This window comes from Girardinichthys multiradiatus, unplaced genomic scaffold (assembly GCF_021462225.1).
Source record: "Girardinichthys multiradiatus isolate DD_20200921_A unplaced genomic scaffold, DD_fGirMul_XY1 scaffold_59, whole genome shotgun sequence".
Taxonomy (NCBI): Eukaryota; Metazoa; Chordata; class Actinopteri; order Cyprinodontiformes; family Goodeidae; genus Girardinichthys; species Girardinichthys multiradiatus.
In genome coordinates this window covers 8,224-30,033 of record NW_025917712.1, presented here as the reverse complement: position 1 = coordinate 30,033, position 21,810 = coordinate 8,224, and the positions used below count along the sequence as shown (strand labels likewise).

General features: G+C 39.2%; 1 protein-coding gene across 2 annotated transcripts; it reads right to left on the bottom strand.

The window, feature by feature from the left end:
- Positions 1–1,260: 1,260 nt before the first annotated feature.
- LOC124865251 (interleukin enhancer-binding factor 3 homolog) lies at positions 1,261–18,110 on the bottom strand. 2 transcript variants are annotated; one of them, XM_047360211.1, is made up of 18 exons: positions 18,048–18,110; positions 15,263–15,356; positions 13,553–13,776; positions 13,286–13,460; positions 12,850–12,997; positions 10,573–10,664; positions 9,378–9,473; positions 7,662–7,773; positions 7,484–7,581; positions 7,291–7,402; positions 7,091–7,204; positions 6,772–6,977; positions 6,440–6,616; positions 6,078–6,359; positions 4,964–5,066; positions 4,827–4,874; positions 3,186–3,596; positions 1,261–2,039 (listed from the first exon to the last, which is right to left on the bottom strand). In XM_047360211.1, exons 2-18 carry the CDS (start codon positions 15,269–15,271, stop codon positions 1,912–1,914), a joined length of 2,535 nt encoding a protein of 844 aa, XP_047216167.1. In that variant the 5' UTR covers positions 15,272–15,356; positions 18,048–18,110; the 3' UTR covers positions 1,261–1,911. The 2 variants fall into 2 exon arrangements, with proteins under 2 accessions (XP_047216167.1, XP_047216169.1); XM_047360213.1 differs by lacking the exons at positions 1,261–2,039; positions 3,186–3,596 and adding an exon at positions 3,692–4,299 and having other exon boundaries at positions 18,048–18,108.
- Between the last annotated feature and the right edge of the window lie 3,700 nt (positions 18,111–21,810).

The following is a 21,810-nucleotide window of genomic DNA, read 5'->3' as shown; positions in this document are numbered from 1 at the left end:
AGAGAAGCATGAAAGAGTCTAAAATATTCTCGTATACACCTGTGCTGACTTTAGACTTGATAAAACGCAGTAGACCAACACCAGCAGTTTGCATACCTCCCAAAATCAGACTGTGGAAGCTTCCCACTAAACCTGAAGGTGCATGAATTCTGTGCCCTTCTCACTCTTCCTCCCGACTCTGTGACCTTCCAGATAAAATGCTTTTTAAAAAAAAATAACTTTTGACCACTAAGCAACAGTCTAGCTCTTTTTTCCCCCTCAATTTCAGTAATCCTATTGTAGCTTTTCCCACTTTTTCCTTCTACTGAACCTTCTATGAATATGCTTGGATACAGCACTGTGAACAACCAGTTTTTTAGCAATGTCCTTTTGTAGCTTAACCTCCTTGTGGAGAGTCAATGACTTCTGGACATCTGTCAAGTCAGCAGCCTTCTGCGTGACCCTTGAAAATTTGATGTTTTATGTTGACAAGAATTGTATTTTATGACAGAATTTTAGGTGTTCATCGTTTCTGAAGAGTGTTTTAGATGGCGGTAAAGCAGTACAGTGACCTGCATTTTGAGACAATAAAAATTCAATGGAAGTTATTAGAATTTAAATGTTTTAAGATTTGTGAGCTCAATATTTTGACTGAATTCTGAAATTACATAGAGAATCCACTTTAAATAAACTTTATTTCACCTTGGACTATCTAAGAAATGAATTAAAGTCAGTTATCAACTTTAAGATATTCTTAAAATTACTGGATGAGCGCACACTGAAGTGTGATGTAAACACCTTCTCCCTGTAGGCTTCATTGACAAACTATTAAACTAAGAGGTTCATTAGTTTGGTCTGCAGCTTAGGAAAAATCAATAATAGTTTATATCAACTATAATTAGCCACACAGGTTATTAGTTGATGCTTACTAACTGTAAAAGCGCCAAAACCCTAAGTTGCTTTAAATCAAGATTAAAAACTTATTTGTTTAGAGCGGCCTTTGACTGTGCCATCTAGGCATGATTAGTTGCGTTTTCAGTCCAATTTTCCTTTCATTTTCTTGTCCCATCATTTTATTTTACTTTTTTAAATTACCTCTGTTTGATTTTATCATTTGATTTGTTTTTCTGTGTTTGTATCTGTGTTTATTTGCTTTGTGATTGTATTGTAATTGTATGTACAGCGCTTTTAGTGTCTTGTTGCTGGAAAAGCACTATATAAATGAACTTACCTTACCTTATTAACAAGACAAATACCAAAATGTATAAACAGAACAGTTAATTCAAAATAAAAACAATTTATTATAACAAACACTCTGTTACACATTAACAAGAGTAAACCCCACCCAGTTTAAAAGCTACATTGAGCAGAGATATTGATTTAACAGCAGAATAAATGTCCCCAGTTATCTTTGAAAAATCAGATGGTGAAATCATCACATAACATCAGGTAAATAACAAAAATAGCCAAAAATCACAACCACCGCTAGGTACATTTTAATGTTACCACAAAGCGCAGCAAAGTAATCAAATCAAAAAAGGTTAAACAATATTTCTGTTTTACCCATCTCACATTTTTCCAGCCATTAAAAGGAAATTGAAGTCAGGACTATAAAATAAATTTGTGGCATCAGTCTTTATGTTTAGTGGCAAGTGCCAGGAGCAAAAACGTATAAAATAAATAGAAACAAAATGTAGAACTGATCATACAACTGAAACAGACCACTAATGTTAACCACAACTCAGCTCTGACATTTAAAAAGTCCACAAATCTCAAAGTGTGCCGACATGTGCTACATCTAAATCCAAAAGCACATAGAAAAATGGAAAAGGCAAAAGAGCCCTAAGTCTTTGATCACTCTCTTTGGAGAAGGGCTGAGACACTGATGCGGGGTGTTGGGTGCCGGTGATTTACAGACAGAGTGGTAACAGCCTATCTATACTGGTAATTCATGTTGCCGTCACCCCTGCCGAAGCCTGGGCTGTGGTACGGAGTGTGGTTGGAGCCGAAGCCCTGGTTGACACCTCCCTGTGCACAGTAACCGGATTGGTGACTGAAGCCTGGAAACAATATAAAAATGGGAGAAGAACTTGAATTGTGATTATGGTTCCTGCACATTTATTTTAAGTCAAAATAAATTCTCAGTCATTTATGGCCGTGTAAGAATAAATATAAAGTTTAGAACTTATAGGAGACGTATCCACAGTGGCAGTACACATGGATACAAATGCTTGGGTAAACAGCGTCTAATGGGATAGAAGATCGTGATTGGATGGGAGAAACAACTAAATCAATGGACAAAAAGGTTAATGTGCAATTAATCAAATGTTTCATTTTCTATTCGCTTCCAATTACATAAACAATCATTGCTAAAAATAAAAGTTTTGTTTTGACACATTCTGCTTTGTAGGCTTGTGCCTACTTTGTAACGTCTCCCAACAGCACAACACATTTTTGCAACCAGCTTAAATTTAAACTTTGTGATCTATTAGCAACAAATACAGAAAGTGACTGACATTTTCTTTTGAGTACATTTCAATACATTTGTAGTTTTTTTTTTTTTTTGTAGCTTTGTGCAAAGTAACTGCTATTTATTATTAGTGTTGACATTTCTCATACATTATCTAATTTAGTTTTTATTTCCATTTATTGTACAGATTGCAGAAGGGCTTTGAGTATTTTATTAGTGCATATTTCTTTATATAATAGCATGCAAAAGTGATAATTCAACAAGGAGGCATGAGGGAACATTTTATGTTGCAGGGCAAATCATTGTTCAAGTGCCGTTTTAAGAATTCCAGTGCTCAAATCCCTCTTTCATCTATTGTTCTAATACCACTGCCATATTGGGGCTGTATTCATAGGTCAATACTTGGCAGACTGGAAGTTTTAAACATACTGCACAAGTAGATGGATGGACACACCGAAGGACTGATGGGATAACTGATATGAAAGAATGATGTGTGGGTAGACAAACTGATAAATGGATTGCTGAACAGACCTAATGGACAGATGGATGATGGAGAAACAGATAGATGAAAGATGAATAGATAGTCAGTAGAATGGGGAATAAAGTCTGGAAGTACAAATATTCTTCCATACGGTCTCTTTCCATACTCAATAACAGGAAAATACTAAAGTTCCAAACTTTTCTAGACTGTGTAGGGACCTTTTGTTTCAAGCTTAAAACTGAAAAAAATCCTCACCTTCGTAACTGTATTCCCGGTTACTTCCAGGGACAGTACCTCCTGCCACCTGGCTTGGGTAGGCAGTGCTGTAGGAATAACCACCCATACCCCCCTGGTTCTGGTTGAAACTCTTCTTTACTTGCCCATACTGGTTATATGACCCCTGCCCTGCAGAGACGTTTAAAAGATAGCCTCCTGGAGGTCCTGCTGGTCCCCTAGGGGGACCTGGAATGTTTGACTTCCCACCCTTCAGCACTGGGGGTTTCTTTTTGGGCATTTTGTTGGCAGCTTGGGCAGCGTAGCAGCCTTCATTCTGGTAATAAGAACCATAGGAGCCTGGAGCTGGTGCTTCTGTGGAGCTGAACAGGCCACCTGAAAGGCTGCTTGATGCCCCAGCTCCTCCATTTGCTCCACCATTGTCGTAGTAATCTAGAGATGACAGCATAGCAGTCTTAAAACAGGTACAATATTTAGATGGTAGCATCTTGTGTGTGTTGTAAACTTGCAATGAATAACTAAGTCAGTCATGAATGCAACATTTATTAATAAAAAGAACATATAAAAACAGCTGGAGTAAGGAATCCTCCCATAAACAGATCATCATATCGATCCAGTCGGAGCCCAAATTTAATGCAAACAACCTCTGTTCATCTTTGTCAACTGCCAATACAAATCAGGCAATAAAAAAAACCAAAAAACACTAGTTGTCTATTTAAAAGTTGGGAGGCAGAGATGTCCCTAAAGGCAGTATGTTGTCCAGCTCCCACTGGTCATAATTATGAGAAGACACTGAGCCAAGTTGGCCCTGAGGTTTGAGGAGGTCCAGGTGTTCAGGTTCATCCACAGCAGGTTGACAGGACAGAGGGCATCTTAATGGCTGCATGCATGCAGTGGAAGATCATCTCCCCAAGGTGGCAGGGTGTGACAAGTGGTATTGGCAAGACAGGTTAGGAGGAGTCATTTATTCCCAGGCTTGTGGACTTGATGGTGATGGGACTTTATGGTCCTGCTGGAACACTACTGAGTATTTTGTCCATTCAAATCCTCTCAACAGGACTGTTTTATTTTTCTAAGACTGGGGAGTTCTATGTCGCAAACTCGGGGTAGCCATAGTAGTCTGAGACAAAGTCACCTAAAGAGTGAGACAGGGCAGAGAAGGGAGAAAAGAAAATCAAAATTAGATTATTTGAAATTTTTCTTCTGCCTTGATAATGGCAGGCCGTGTTAGGTCAAATTCTGCTTTTTTTTTTAATTGGCCTGTTCTTTTTTTTTGTTTTTTTAGATTTCTCTGCTCCTGTCACGCTCAGGTAGGTCAGTCTTCAAATCAGGCTGCCAGAATGAAGAAAGGGAAACTCATAAGAGAAGGCTTGTCAAAAACCAATTCAACCCTGTGGCTTAAAGCAGAGAAATGTAAAATCACTCAGCTAGGATAATCCCAGCAAGGTATCAAGGAGCTTTTACACTAACCGTTTACACCCCCCCCCCATAGATTTCAAGAGCTCTGGCAAGTTGCAAGAAGCTAAAGGACACAAGAACATCTTTGCCAACACAATGGTCGACCTTATTTATTTTACTTTCATCAACAATAAAAAGACATTTGATACAGGAAGCAGTAACCTCAAGCACAGCAACATTAGAGGGAAATAAATAAATACTCACTGTAGCCAGAGTTAGTGTTGTTCCCATATCCATATGTTCCAAAGCCACCTGAGAGGAAAGCACACATTTAGTGCGCCGATATAAACTCCATCAGCCCTGTTAGTCAAGTCTGTAAAAGTAGAAATGTAGGTTTCTACCTCCTTGGCCGTAACCTCCGCCGTTATTGAAGCCTCTGCCTCTTCCACGACCTCGTCCTCTCAATGCACCAGCATCCACACCTCCCATCATGCCAAATGTGTGCTTAAGAGGATATAAAAATATTTTAAAATAAACCAGAAAAGCAAAATGCCCCTCTGTCCTGCAGTCAACAAGTGTAACCTGTTTTCTTACAGTGCCCTTGCAAGTAGTCTAACCCCTTTGACTTTACACTTTTTTTCACTTATTTCACTGAGATTCTATGTGATAGATCAGAACAATGTACGGCATAATTATGAGAAATTGTGGATGGTTTACTTTTCTTATTTCACAAAAAAAAAAGAAAAGGGAAAAGTGGTGCATTAGACCCATGGTGACTTTGGAGGAGTTGCAAAGATCCATAGCCCAGGTGGGAGAATCTGTAGATGGGAAAACTATGCCATATAGGAGACACAGCAAACAAGTGAAAGAAGGTTCTCTGATGAAATTAAAACTGACCTTGCAAAACACTGCAAGCAGCGTAAAACTAGCACTGCGCATCACCCCGAATACAAAATCCCCAGTTTCAAACATGTTGGTGGCAAGAATGCTTTTCTTCAGCAGGGATAGACAAGATGGATGGAGCTAAACACATCATCCTGGAAGAACACCCATCACGAGTTGACAAAAAACCTGAGACTAGGGTGGAGGTTCACCTACCAGGGAGGACTACCAAAAAACATCCACCCTGAGCTACTATAGAATGGTTTTGATCAAATCATATTCATGTGTTAGAATGGCTCAGTCAAAGTACAGAGAAAAACTCATGATAACTAGTGGTGAGACTAAGTGCTTTTTACAGAAGCTCTCCATCCATCCAGCCTGACTGAGTTAACTATTCTGCAAAGAATGGGGAGGAATTTCCAATTCTAGATGTGCAAACATGGTTGAGAAAGATGATTGATTTCAAATATCTACATATTCGCTCAGGGATGAATACAAATGTGCACACAACACTTTTCCCACTTTTATTTGTAAAAAAAAATAAAGACTTAAAATTGTGGCTGTAAGGCGACAAAGTTTGGAAAAGTTTAAGAACCATAAATGCTTTTGCAAGGCAACATGCAGGATGCTCACCATGGGTGGGCTCTTCTTCTTTTTAGCAGGCTCAGGAACAGAGCCTTCAGGAAAAAGTTTCTCCAAGGCTGCCAGTGCTGCATACGCCTTCGCCACCTTCTTATTTGAACCTGTGCCCTGGAATTTCTGCCCGTCTATCTCCACCTCCATGACAAAGCGTTTGTCGTGACTGCCGCCCGTCTCTGAAATGAGCTCATACTTGAGGCACCGCCGCTTCTCGTTCAGCTCCATTACAGGGTTCTTGCCATGTTTTGTCAGAATTGGTCCCTGCTGGCGAGCAGTCTGACGAGAGAGAAGACAGGTAATGATAGCTCTGAATATTAAACCTTAACGCCGTCCAAATGTCATCGTCTGAAGCTTACCTCGGTAGATTCAGAGGAAACACCAGCTGCTCCGGTGGCAGCAGTGGAAGATTCAGTAGATGTTGCTGCAGGCTTTACTTCCTCTGCAGTGGTTGATACTACCACTTCTTCCAATTTCACAGCTGGTTCAGCACTTTTCACTTCCACCCCAGTAGGTAGGCCCATGTCCTGCAGTACCTAAACTCACCCGAAACATTCACTTTGATTGAGATAAAAACAGCAATATTTGTCTCCTAAGTCAAGCTTTTGGCTCATCTTTCTGAAAGACTGCCTAGTATGAACTATCAAGGTAAATAACACATTTAGGATGGTCCTTTAAATGCTCTGCTCACCTTGACAGCTACGTGCAGCTTGGCAGTACGCTTGGATGGCCCAGAAGCCTCAAATGTCTTTTTGTCCACCTCCACAGCCATAGTAAATACTGGAACATGAACTGGACCAGTTTGGGATATCAGTTTATACTGAAGACCTGGTTTCAGCTGATTCAGCCTCATTAGGGCATTCATAACCTGTTGGGGCTCAGCCTTCTCTTCTGCAGCTTTTGGGACAAAACAAGAAAGGATTTAGCTATTTTACTGCCAGAACATCAGTGCACCTTTAAAAGTATATAAATAGTGAATCTAGTCATCCAAGTGCTAAAGGAACACGTACATTTCTTCTGCAGCTTTTTCTTCTTTTTGTTTGGACTCTTATTATCAGGTCCTTCTTCTTCCTCTATAGGCCTTTTCATAGGTGGGGCATATGCTGTGCTGGGTGGGATTTGCACTAAACAACACAATAAATTACCCCATTACAACAAAATTAGATCAACAGTCATAATTGTAAACTTCCAATTGAAGAGGGTGATGTACCTGTGTAATCAATAGGGGTATCACTGCGAGGTTTTTTGGGCATTTTTGACGGAAGTGGGTCCATCCCAAGTACTTTGTGAAGCTGTCCGAAAGCTGACAGCCTTAAAGCATGCTGACAGTAGGAGAGGCAGAGTTTTTGTAAATAACATGATTTACTATCTGAATTATTCACAAACAACTTTACTGAACTCACTTGAGCACTCGATGTGATGTCTTCTCTCTGCTGCTGATTCAAATGACCAATAGCATCCGTGGGGTCCTTTTCACATGGATCATAAATTCCAGGACCATCTGCAAAATGGCAATTTAGAATTGTATTTTGAACCATTGCAGATATATCTTGAGAGGATGCCCAGACGCTTTTCACATACCTGCCATAAGGATCCCTGAAGCAAGACACTCTAAAACTCTCCGCAGAGCTTCACCTGCCCCCATGGGCCTGTTTCCTGTCCCAATTGCCTTCTCACAGATCAGCTCCAGTGGCTGTGCAGCAGAAGAAAGAAACTGTGTTACAAATGTAACAGTGCTGCGTTGTCGTTTTTCCCTCATCCTAGAATTATACATCTTAAACTACATGCTTCATATTTATTTATTTTTATGTATAGTGCCTCCCAAAATATTCACAGCCCGAGAACTTCTTCACATTTACCTAAAAACCACAAACTTTAATGCATTTTATTGGAAGTTTATGTAATAGAGCTTTATACATCTGGAGATTGTTGTTTTGCCCATTCATCTTCACAACATACCTCAAGCTTAGCAGATTGGACTATAAGCATCTGAGAACATCACTTTAAGTATTGTCAACGATTCTTAAGATTCAGGTCTGGACTTTGACTGGGCCATTGTAAGACATGAACATGTTGTGATCTAAACATCATTGAAGTTCTGATCTGGGGTCTTTTGCAGCCGTGAGCAGGTTTTCTTCAGGACTGCCCTGTATTTAGCGTCTTCATTCTTCCCATCAACAGCATGATGCTGCCACTATCACAGGACACTATAAGATGGTGTGTTTGGCTGATGTGAATTTTTTTTCCAAACTGCATTTTGCAAATAGAACAGAGTTTAGTTTGGTTTCATCTTAGCATAGCACCTTTCTCCAAAGATTTGCTGTGTCTCCTATAATGCTTGAAGCAACATGAGAGCACTTATCTTGGCTTTCTTATGGCCATTCATTAAATGCTAAATTTCTTAAATGTGCAGCTAATAGTTGTCCTGTCAACAGATTTTCCCACCTGAGCTTTGGATCTTTGCAGCTTTACCAGTTACCGTAGGTCTCATGGCTTCTTCTCCGACTGATGCTCAGATGACAGACTAAATAGAGCTCTGTGAGAAGTTCAAAGCTTGGGAAATTGTTCATTGATTTAAACTTTTCCACAACGTTCTCCCTGACCTGTCTGCTATGGTCTTCATGATGCTGCCTATGTTTCCTTCACAGAACAGCTGGGATTTATGCTATGATTAAATTATACAAAACTGGACTCCATTTACTAAGCGGATGGCTTCAGAATGCAGTTTGTGACGATCGATTTAATTTAGGGGTGTCAGAGTAAGGGGGTATGAATACGAATCACACTTAAATATTTATGTTTGGTAAAAAAATAAAAAAGCTTGAAACCATTTATCATTGCCTTCCTCTTCAACATTATGCAAACCAACCGACTGGTCTATCAAATAAAACACTTTGAAGTTTATGGTTATAACACAAAACGTTCAAGAGGTAAAATAAAATTCTGCAAGACTGCACAATGTATCATATATCGTCAGCCAGGTATCAGTGTGTGTGATATACATCACAAAGGACCGTTTGGAGTGCAATAATTGTTGGTTAAAATATTTTAAGTGTTGTGAACTTGCACTTTACACGGGATTGTAATATTTAGCCAGTTGGACAGAGTATCACGGCAGCAGACGCTCACACTGGACATAAATGACATTACCCAAAATGCTAAAGGTCCCAGAGAGATTAAAGCACAGATGAGAAAGAGAGGGAAGAAGAAACTAGGCAAATATCACAACTGATATTGCCTTGGCAAGAAGGGCGGCCCTAATGTATATTATAATGAAAACTGGGTTCATTAACTTACCCAGCCACGAAGCGGGGCCCATGTGGAGACTCGGGCGCACAGGTCCCTTAGGATCCGGATTACAATGACACAGGAACGCAGCCCATTGGCTCTGGCCTGGAAACACAAGCAGGAGTGGGGGTAGGGCAAGAAGGGAGGTGGACAATATTAGTCAAGAAGAGAGAACGATGTGGGAAAAGCAAGACAAACACCCACATAAAAATGGAGCCACAGACTATTACAGTCTAGTTTTGTAATTATGGAAAATATCCCCAGATATTAAAGAATTGTTTCTTTTAGAATATTTGATGATCATGAACACATAACTATGTACATAAAAAAAAAAAAAAAAAGAACTGATGGTGCAGTTATCAGGAGTAAACAAGTTCTTTTGTGGGGAAAAACATGCAGCTAACAAAGATCAGAAGAAAATAAGTAAATAAAAGCATCTCAAACTCAATCCTAGGCTAATGTGAGAAACAAGTAAACCATTACAAAAGGCTGTGCAAACATGTGCCATCACTCTAAGGGGTCGTGGTGAAGTTAGAGACTGAAATACCTAGAAATGACTCAAGGTGCAATATTCCTGTTGATTTTGTGGCAAACACTAACAAAAGCAGCCAGAGGAGCAGAAAATGATGAGGCCACATATTCTAAACTTACAAGCTGCTGAGATGAAGCACTGACTGTTACAGCATGTAAAGCCAAAGGTGACACAGCCAACCGTTCTATGAATAATAAAACACGGTTAACCACATCTAACGGTTTGGCTTACATTATCACATGGGGCAGCAAAACGTGCTCTAAAGGTAGCTTGCATATTTACATGTAAGAAAACAACTCATTCACAGCAACAATGATATTATAGAAATATTGCACCTGGATGCATGGCTATTAGTTGCAGATTGTTTGGATTTGAGTTAAACGAAAGCAACGATAAATGACAAAACTAATTAAACCTAGAGCTAAAAGCAACCATTTTTACTGGAAGAAATGTTACTGACAGAGAACCTGTAAAGTGAGCAAAGCAACTGAAGCGTGTGATGAAACACATATCCTAAGAATCAACAAGTCATCAAATTATACTATAGGAAATACACCTCAAAGGAGGAAATACAAAAGAAAAATATATCTGAAATTAATATAAGAACAAAGAGCATAAAACCAAAGTCAAAGCTACATCTGTTTTAGAGACAAATAAAGACAAGATTCAAACCTGGAACCACTTAGCGTGGCGTAGAGATGCCAAGGCAGTTAGGCATTTCTGCCTGTCCAGAACATCCGGGGGCTCGATGACTGAAAGCGTTTCTATTGGCAGGTGGAATAAGAAGACAAGGTACAGTTTGACCAAGGGGAGTTCTGTCAGCCGGCCAGGGGGAACTCAGGCAGCCTTCCCAAACCACAGGCAGGAAGGGGGAAGGGGAGGGGATCCCTCCACTGGATAACCACTCAAAGCTTTCAACTTCCCAGTTAATATTGTTTTACAGTCCCCCCCAACACACACACAAAAAAAAAGACCCCTGTAACTAGAGAAGCATTGAGAAATTGCCCAGTGGCCAGAATCAGACGCTTCACCACTGGTCGGGAACTAAACATTCAGTCTTTTTCAAGTCAATGACCTCATCATACCAACTACTACCAAATCTGACTAATACTGCTCTTTGGTGTGGAAGTTATTAGTGAGTGAAGACTCAAAGGTGCCCATTTTCCAGTATCGTATTGATGTATTTAAAAAATGTAGTCTGAAAAAACACACAAAAGCTATTCAAGGGGAAACTTTAAATAGCTTCTCAGCTTTTCTCGAATGATGCCACAACAGGAAGTTAGATGTCAACAAACAGGAAGCTGAGCGTTTTAGAACATAATTTTGCCGTTTCATCCTTCAGATAATTGCTTTGAAACAGGTTGGATTTCAAATCATTGGCTGCGTTGGAAATATCACTGTTCAGAGAACGGTCTACCAACTTTAAAGGGAATACATACTTAGACGCTAACCATGCTAATTGCTAATGAAAGATGCTTAAGGCAGCTTAAAACATCTTCTTAGCACTTTACCTTTGTGAAATCTTTGCCAACTGCTGAGCTGTGAAACACCAACAGCTCTCTGATGTCACCTTTCAACCTAATATAAATAATCATCATTCATGAGAGGTTTCTGTGTAGGAACAATATATGAATGAATGATTTAATATAACAGCAACTCAAAGTACTCTTGTGAAATCATTATATTTTTTTTGTTAAAACAGTTAAATTACTCTTTTTATTTACATTTAGATTCTAAGGAGAAACTGGAATTGGCTAAAATCGACACTGGCAGGTCGGAGTTCTCCAAAACCTGAGGTCGGAAATTGGCCACAGAATTTCTTATCAGTGCATCTCTACTTGAAACCCAGCGTACTTCCAGGGTTGTGTCTCAAGTCATAAGCTGTGTAAAAACACAAAGATGAAAAAAGGCATAACCATCTTTTAGACTAAAATGGAAAAGAAAAGTATCAATGAGGAGGATGTCTCCACAGTTTTTTCAGCTCAAACAGATGCTTTTTTCCCCTAACATTAACAGGAGGTGGAACCCCTCCCCTTTGCCCATATACTGGGTACACTGCACTTTGCCCCTTCCGAGACAGAGAGCGGCCAGTTGGTCAAAGGTCCAGCGTCCCTAAAAATTGACAAACTAGAAGGCTTGACAGAGAGAATCAGAATTGGAACCACAGGCAAAAATTATCAGATGCACAAAAAGTGGGTATCAAAACAAGTCCACACTGCAGCAAAACTGATGGCTCAATAAATGAAGGCCCAAACTGGGCATCACTGTTATTGCAGGGCTACAGATAAAGTCAAGGCTCAATTCTTACTGTTGTTGAGTGCTCTGAAAAGGTAGTAAGAAACCAGAGACCTTACTCCACACCAAACATTTATTTCAATGATTCTAAAGATGGACCGCTAGGACAACTTGTTGTCAAATTGTCATCCATGCCAAATTCCTGTGCCCCTTGTCATTATCTGTAACCATGGACCTTTCCTGCTAAAAAACAGAGGCGATTAACAGCCCACTATGGGGTCAAACCAAGAGTTTGGGCTTTTGCTACTCATTTTTGCTGCAATGCAAACCGTTCATCATCAATGATAAAACACATGCAAACACAGTGGTCTCAGTGGTTTTGTATTTGGGTTAATTCTCAGTAAGCCTTCATTTCATTGGTTACCTGATCTTTAAAAGGGGAACAGAAACCATATCTTTAACAATAATTACACTACCTGCCCTTTACTGTATATTGGGCCATCAAAAATGTACAATTACATTACATGGAACTACGAGAGTGTCTAGAGAGCTATAAACATAGCACAGTTTTATTATCTGAAGGTCTTCTTGTCCCCTAGCTCCATTGAAGGCCCAATAAACAATATCTATCTAGCCTTGTTTCCTGCCTGGCCTCCCAGCTGGAAGTAGATTACCACTAATAAAGAAAGAGAGTCCTTGTTTGGGGGTGCTTACCTCCAGCAGTAGCCTTCTCTATTTCTTCACGAACCAAAGGGGATGTAAAGTGAATTGTGAGTGTGAGAGGGGGCTCCTTTGTGTTCTGGACAATGATGCTTGCATCAAGGATGTTTTGGGCAACTACATATTTGTCTTCTGTTATTGTCTGGAAAGAAGAAATAGGACAGGCCATTCATTTGCATATTTATGAAATATTTTGAGCAGATTACCGTAAATATGGTAGGAAACCTAAACAGATTAAATAAGGTGACTGCTGTGGTGAGGGTTAAGACTGGATTGTGGCATGTAGCAGAGGGTTTATTGAAAAGTCCCATGAAACGACAGTTCCAGAAGGAACCCAAGTTAAAGTTGATTTAAGCATAAAATAGACAGCATGTAGACACATCAGCAATGTTGCTGCTTCATCTTCTGCATCTTAGAGTCACAGTCGTACCTGTATCTGCGTCACAAGGTTTTCATACACCCTTTCCAGCAGATTGATGGTAGGCTTGTCCTTACAGAGTAGCACCAGCTCTAGGTCCAGATCTCCTTTCAATAGCAGACCCTTAGCAACCAGGCCCACCCTCATAACACCACGCAGAGTGCGAGTGGCCTGATCTTTCTGATCACTTTTGGAAGACAAAGTAGATAAAACAAGTTAGGTCTCTATATTGTTATTATCTAGTAACCAACAGGACTGTACTGCCTAATATTTCCTGACCTGTCCTTGTCAGTGTCTGTGCTTTCAAATTCAGACTTAGAAGTTCCCTTTTCCTCTTTATCCAGCCAGTCAGAAACGGCTTTAAGAGCACGCTCTGTGTGGGACACCATGTTCTGGACACTTTCCAGCTCCTCCTGAGTTGGATAGATGGCAGAATGTTTGGCCATAACGTGGCGATCCCCGTTCATGAAGACACGCATTGCTCTATGGCGCACAGGGGGAGGCTAGGGTTGAAAACAGACAAGGTAGTAAATTAATGAAGAAAAACTTCAGGGGCTCTTAAAAAAAAAAAAAGCATGGCAAGTAGAAACTAACTTGCATCAACATCCACTAAACAGATTATCTGATGTAAGTATATAGAAATGAATTACAGTGAAATCTCTCAATGGGAACAAATTTGAATACACATATTGCCAAATAATAACGGGAGCTTCAATTACAAATTTTCCATTAGTAAGAGCATAATCCAGGACGCAAGCCAGCACTCTGCATGCCCCTTTCTACCCTGACTTTGTCGTGCCAGTATACTGTATGGTCCAGGTGCTGCTGCTGTGTGCGCGCTCTTTCTCATGTGTCGTTTTCCCTACTTTTCCTGCACCTGACACACAAATGAGCCGAGGGTAGTGGTGCTCACAACCAACAGCCATCAGAGAGGTTTGTGCAATGCTCCAAAAAGTGCAAGGCTCTTGTGCATAGCAAACGAAGTGGTCTCACACAACGTAACTCTATAGAATAACAATAATATGTGACTTTTCTTAGCATTTTGTATTGCAATTGATAATGAAACAATTTGCTTTCAGTTGCAAGCCTGGAGATTGTGATGCAATCTCTGCCAGGGCTTCTAGGCAGGTAGTACGGAAAGCAGTGATGCCACAATTTCTCACTATTGTGTTGGGTTTTGGGACCTCTAGGATGGAGAACGCACCAGATATCTGTCCTTAAGCCATAATGAAAGTTGTTGGTCCAAGTTGTAAAACAAAAAAAGCCATCAATTATTCATGACAAACAGGTGGTTCTCCCAAAGAAACTGTGTTGTCATTATTTATTGTTTCTCTGGTAATTTACTATGCAATGCTTCTAGCAATGCTATAATATATAATTATTATATTTTGTTAAAAATGGCCATGTTGGAAAAAAATTATATTCAGAGGTTTCACTGTATTGCTTTTGGTATTACTGCCTTTAAAAGAGCAAAACATAACTCAATGTAAACATCCTAGATATTTTCTCTTTGTATTTTTTACCATAAGCTTGTTACAGACCTCAACACCTGCCAAGCTAATGCAAACAGTTATTGAACTATATTTGCTGATCCTGCTTTATGCAACAGCCTCCAGGTCTACCTGAAATGTTTATTTAGGCTGCAGTATTTCCAAGGTTCTGCAGATTTTAAGTTAGATTTGTTTTTTGTTTTAGGACTTAACTTTGACTTAAAAGACTGGCTAATTTGCCATTATGTTAAAGGCAAGATTCAAATGTCAGTGACCACAAAAGCTGAGTGCATACACAAACAATCTAAAGCCAATTTCCACATATACATGAAATTCAAGGCATATTGGAATGACCACCTGCTGGCACCTTTACAGCAAATTAAATGTGACAAGATAACAGTTTCTTTAATTAAGAAAATTAAAGAAAGACTAGTATATTGTTTAGCTAATTCTTAACATAGCATTTGGTTGATAAGAAAAACAAAAATTGCAATTTTACCATTTTCATTGTAGTGAAGCGGGTGGCTTTACTGTCCAGAGAATAATGTTTACAGTGTCTTCTTGGAAGGAGATGGCACAGCTGGTGCTTGTTTCTGCGAGAGGAAATCAATGATCATGGCACTGTGAGTAAAGACTAAGCTGAATGAACAACAGACACATCATTTATTGATTTGATTTAATGTTACTGTTTAAGGCCGTCAACTTGTTAAATAATTCTTAGAGCCACTAATCTAAGTCTGAAAGAGGACGACTTTTTTTCAGTTGTCAATTGCTGCCAGTTGCTCACTTAAATTAATATAATTAAATCATTATTAAGGAACACATGAGTTGGCCCCAACTCTGTTTTGCTGACACTGGTCTTGTTGATAATAAACAAGAACATGGACTTAAGCAAGGGGTCAGACTTTATCTGATATTCTAACTGTGTCAGACTGACCTCATCCTCAAAAAAAAAATGTGCAGATAAATCTTAATTAAGTATAAATGTTAACACACCCAAAAACACATTGCTTATATATATTTTTTTCCTCGATGGGGTTTTCATTAAATCTTAGTGACTTTCCTGTAATTAACTTATTTAGATATAGTAAATGACTTTGGTGTGGCCAGTAAAACTACTGAGGATTGATATGATCAAATCCCAGTAACGTGCAGTTTCCAATTGCTGGGTTTGTAAAAAATCCCCATAAAAACCTATTTTTATTTCCTGTTACAGTTAGGGAATTCCAGAGAAAATTATTATTTTCACTCCTGTTGAAAGCATCCCTGTAGTATAATGCTGAACTTTTAGTTGGGTAAAACTAAAAGTTTGATTTACCTAGAGATTGTTTCCTTTGAGATAAATTTTTACATTTGTAATTACTTTACAGTTTAACTTGTTTTTTTTTATGCTTAAGTCAAACCAAAAGTCTAATAATTTTACCCGTACACCAAAAATCCACTGATTTGATTTGTGCGCACATTGTCAAGGCTATTGTTCAAAGAATGGGGGTTGTAACATGAAGTCACGTGACTGCACGTCGCAATCGCCGCATTGGGTGGCAGCTGCAGCCTGTTTTCGTTGTTTTAGAAAACACTGAGTACACAACGTCGACTACTGTGGCTGAATCGGATATCGAGGGCAGATTTGGACGGCCAAGTGTGCAGTGCACATTTTGTGACAGGTAAATAAATAATATTTGCCTACATGTACTGTACTGTAATAATATTCTGAAAAGTAGTCTGCCAAGACCTTGAACTTATCAAGTTGATTCTGAGCTGGGCACTGCCACCCAGCGCTGTGACCTACTTCAGTATGCCGTGCTCCAACGCCTTGACCATTATACTGTAAATGTATTGTCTAGTAATATAACTATTATGTAATTATCCAATAAAAGGCAATATTGAACTTATTATGGATTTTTGCCAACGTGGTGGCTATGAAAAAAATAGTTGTGCGGCCAATTGTCCGGATTTGCGCAAAACAAACAAATAGGCCATCCATATGGATCATCCACCTTGTTGATCACAATTTTCTTGAGGTAGATGACCTTATCGGGAGGCTGTAACAACTCTAGATACTTATCTATGGTCGAAAAAGTTTACAATGTTGTGAAATGCGTGAAGCGATATGGAGACACCCAAGGTGGCGGACCGGCGACTTCAGTGACATCAATGATTTACAATTTCTTCCTAAAATTCTGGATTCAATCTTATTGTTTACTTTGAACAAGAAAACAGCCTAGTCTTTTTGTTTTAATGAGAATGATACCAGAATAAAGGTATCACATTAAACAGTTTTGAATGTGACCTTTTGGGTAAATAACGTACTATTACAAATGAAATAACTCGTATTTATGGATAGAATGTACATCAACAAACGTTTGCCTACAGTTTCAAGACAACATCTAAAAAAAATGAAGAAAATATGCTAATTTTGTGATGAATATTCTGCTTTTGGTCACAGCATTTAACTTGTTAATTAAGTTAAATACATAATCCCAGTTTGTCAGGATTTAAAATTTCAAGCCTCTTCGCGTGAAGCCATAACATGCCTAATATGACTGACTCTAGTCAGGTAAATACTAGTGCTGCCGTTAATAGCAAAGCATGTATATATCAGGTTAAAGATAGATGTATTCGGGGATATTTTAGCAGAGATTTGGTCTAAACGCTGCCGAGAAGATAATACGGTGAAACGGCGACCATGCCCATTGTTGTTCCATTCATTAACTCACCAACTCTTGGCATCATCTCGAACTAATCTACTGTAGGCACGTAAAAAGCTACTGGCGTACAATGCGCTTTTGCATGAAATAGCTCATGCAACGCAGTCGGTCCCAAACCCAATTGTTCCGCCGGAGGAATTATAAAACCGACGCCATTTTATTTTGGTTCAGTTATCCTCGACCAAAAAAGAAAAAAATATAATTCACCTAACGTTTCAAGCTAATGGCATGCTTCCTAATAAACAAAACACAACAAACGACATCAAACCTATGTTTTTTATTGACCATATATAAGTCTACAAATATATCAATTATAAAATGATATTTAGCTCTGTTGGTTAAGGGATAACAAAATGGTCGAAGAGACAGGAGCAAGACCCCACTGTATCTCCGACCAGTTAGCTATAGCAGGTTAGCTTTACCGAAACTCCGCAAAGACCAACGACTCAAGCACAGGAATGGAAGCAAATAACGAACAAAAATCGTCAACGTGTCTTCTTAGAAACATGCACCTTTTAATATTGTCTTGCAAATATGTCGGGGATTTATTTTACACATTTTACTGTTGATACTTACCAATATATGCTTTCCACCCACGAACCGTGCCACCTTCGAAAGCACTAGCTTAAACTATGCAGCCCAAGCGTAAAGGGAGACGCCCACGACACCAAAATCATTAGCGCTCATTGGACAAACTGTAGATGACGCTGCCATCTGAACGAATATGAACATAGGTTCGTAGGGGTGTGGCCAAGACTCAAGACTACATTATTTTCCTGCTATAAAAGGTACAAGCATCCTATTTTTCCTCGTAAAATTAAAAAAGAATTACGTTTTTTAAATACATTTAAAAGAACTCATAATAACATATATTTAAATTTTAAAAACCTTCTAGCTTTCTATCTTATTCCTACTTTCTATTTCTTTATTAACAGTTGCTGCTCCGAAAAACTACTTGAGATCATAAAGAATATGAACCTTGCAACAAACAATAGATAGAAACCTCTGCAATATCTATATATTTAGACATAATTCTTCTCTCTTCTAATATTACGTCCATTAATTATACAATTTTTGGGGGCATCTTCTTAATGTTGAATCTTAAATCTGATCTGGCTAGATGCCATTCGTCATTGTCGATATCCCGCCGCACTTCAAACTTTTAATCATTTTTATGTTTTGCAAACATATAAAAACCACAAAACACATTAATATATAATTATTGATATATCTATAGGTTTTTAATAAATAAATAATACAGATAAACAAAGTGGGAAGGAAAAACTTTGTTATGTGATAGAAGAACATAAAACACAGAGAGGTAGAGGGAATATGGCACACTGTTTTGAAGGTTTTCACAAATAAAATCTGAAAAGTGTGATATCCAATTGCCCCCATTAATACATCTTTCACAAAACTGCAAGCCTTTTGAGGTGTGTCTTTACCAGATTTGTGCATCTTGAGACTGAAAGTTTTTTCCATTCTTCTTTGAAGAATCGCTCAAGCTCAATCAACAAAGTGATTATAACGTGAAGAATATAGACGTTATAATAATGTTAATAACATAAATGTCAGCATACCACCAAGAAGGACGAACCACATCCAACAGGATTAACTGTGGACGCAAGAGAAAGCTATCTGAAAGGGATGTTCGGGTGCTAACCCGGATTGTATCCAGAAAACATAAAACTACGGCTGCCCAAATCACGGCAGAATTAAATGTGCACCTCAACTCTCCTGTTTCCACCAGAACTGTCCGCCGGGAGCTCCACAGGGTCAATATACACGGCCGGGCTGCTATAGCCAAATCTTTGGTCACTCATGCCAATGCCAAACGTCGGTTTCAATGGTGCAAGGAGCGCAAATCTTGGGCTGTGGACAATGTGAAACATGTATTGTTCTCTAATATGTCCATCTTTACTGTTTTCCCCGCATCCAGGAGAGTTACGGTGTGGAGAAGCCCCAAAGAAGGGTACCACCCAGACTGTTGCATGCCCAGAGTGAAGCATGGGGGTGGATCAGTGATGGTTTGGGCTGCCATATCATGGCATTCCCTTGGCCCAATACTTGTGCTAGATGGGCACGTCACTGCCAAGGACTACCGAACCATTCTTGAGGACCATGTGCATCCAATGGTTCAAACATTGTATCCTGAAGGCGGTGCCGTGTATCAGGATGACAATGCACCAATACACACAGCAAGACTGGTGAAAGATTGGTTTGATGAACATGAAAGTGAAGTTGAACATCTCCCATGGCCTGCACAGTCACCAGATCTAAATATTATTGAGCCACTTTGGGGTGTTTTGGAGGAGCGAGTCAGGAAACGTTTTCCTCCACCAGTATCACGTAGTGACCTGGCCACTATCCTGCAAGAAGAATGGCTTAAAATCCCTCTGACCACTGTGCAGGACTTGTATATGTCATTCCCAAGACAAATTGATGCTGTATTGGCCGCAAAAGGAGGCCCTACACCATACTAATAAATTATTGTGGTCTAAACCAGGTGTTTCAGTTTCATTGTCCAACACCTGTATGTTTAAACGTAAAAAGGTTAAAAACATGTATCAATAGCTAGTTAACTAATCGCAATAAACGGCAGATTGGACTAAAAATGTATCATGTAAATAAATCAGAATATTCTGACTGGATTCGGCAGGATCGGAATTTAAATTGTAATCCAATTGAGAGGGGTGGTTTATGACAATTGACAACCGATCGACATGCATGTAAACGCTTGGCAGGATCAAGTTATTCTGAATGAGGCAAACTGAGCTGAGTGCGCATGTCCGCCCTACGTTAGCGTGAGGGACAGCCAGCAGCGCTAAAGTTTGAGGCATCACAGGACTTTGAAGGATGCTTATTTTGTTCCGATCTCTCATCCTGTAACACAGATAGACCAGTAGCATCTGTTGCTGAGCCCATAGCTTAATTAGGGAGTTCAGTAACGTCTCAATCGTGATTAGAACCTGTTGCGATTCTATCCTGGGAGCTCAGAAGACAAGCAAACTGGTGCCCTAGCTACTGCTTTGTTTGCTAATTTTTGTTGTTCAGCAAAGACAGAAGTACTTTTTCTGTTTTTTTGGGAAATTTGATAACTGCGCATCTCAGTGGTTCTCTTTTGAATAAAACCATATGCATATAAACATACATCATGACCGGATTGATTGATTGTGTGCCCATTTAAACGGTGCTATGCAATTATTTTTTAGTTTTTAGTCCAAATACATTTCAATCCGATCGTGAAATTTTGTGCATGTAAGCATAGCTAGTTTCCTTTCACTTTGCACTATTGTACCACTTTCTGTTGGTCTGTTATAAAATTCCAGTAAAACATGCCTAGGTTTGTGGTTGTAACATGACAAAATGGGGGAAAATTCCAAGTAAATGTTTTTCCAAAGCACTGTCTCAATTCCTGATAGTACAAAAATAAATGGGCACAATAGCAGGTTGTTGTTGATGAAAATTTAGAAAGTGCCTTTGTTTTCTGAGCTGATACACTGCGTGACCTGACAAACGTTTTTGTATCCCCCCAGGTCTCTCATGCTGGTCCTCACTGCTGTATATTTTATGTCAGGGATCGGGAAAATGGCTCTGCAAACAGCTCTGTTTTAGTTATGTTATGCAGATGATTCTGGGTCTGTGAAATACAAGATAATGGAAGAACTTGGTGCAGGGTAGCCAACACATCTGGGCAAGAATTACAACAGATCTGACCTCAGCCTCTCCTAAGGGAGGACAGGCTTCATGGGGGTTTCATCTTGTAATGCTGTGATATAGGGAGGCGTTTCTTTTTGGCTGGTCAGAACAGATTCGGTCCAACTCCTAAGCACATGTCTGATGCTGTAAATTGCAAGGTTAAAACCAATAAATCTAACTGAGTGATGATCATCGATTTCTTTCTATGTTAAATACAATTTTTTCCACGACGTTGTTTTAACAGAGAGGCTTAAAGTCCAGGTCTTGACTTCCAGTTGGAAGATCTGGCAACTGGATCCCCCACTCTCTATAAATAGCTTTATGGTTAGTCTTGAAATGTATAACAGAAAGTTTGGTATGAATGTGTAAGTTGATGAGAAACATGCTCTAAAGCAATGTGTAGAATCTGCACATTCAAAGAGTTGCTAGTTTAAAATAAGTTTTAAAAATGAACTAAAACTATCCTTTATGAGATAAAGTATTTCAGCATGGTCACCTGCTGCTGGATAAATTTTAAATATTTGTGTGGGAGCAGAACACTGAGTCACCTTAGTGTAACACGTTAAATATAAAACAAAGGACACTATTTTTAGTCTGCATATAAACACCTAAACTCTGGTTATTTTCAGTTTGGCTATAT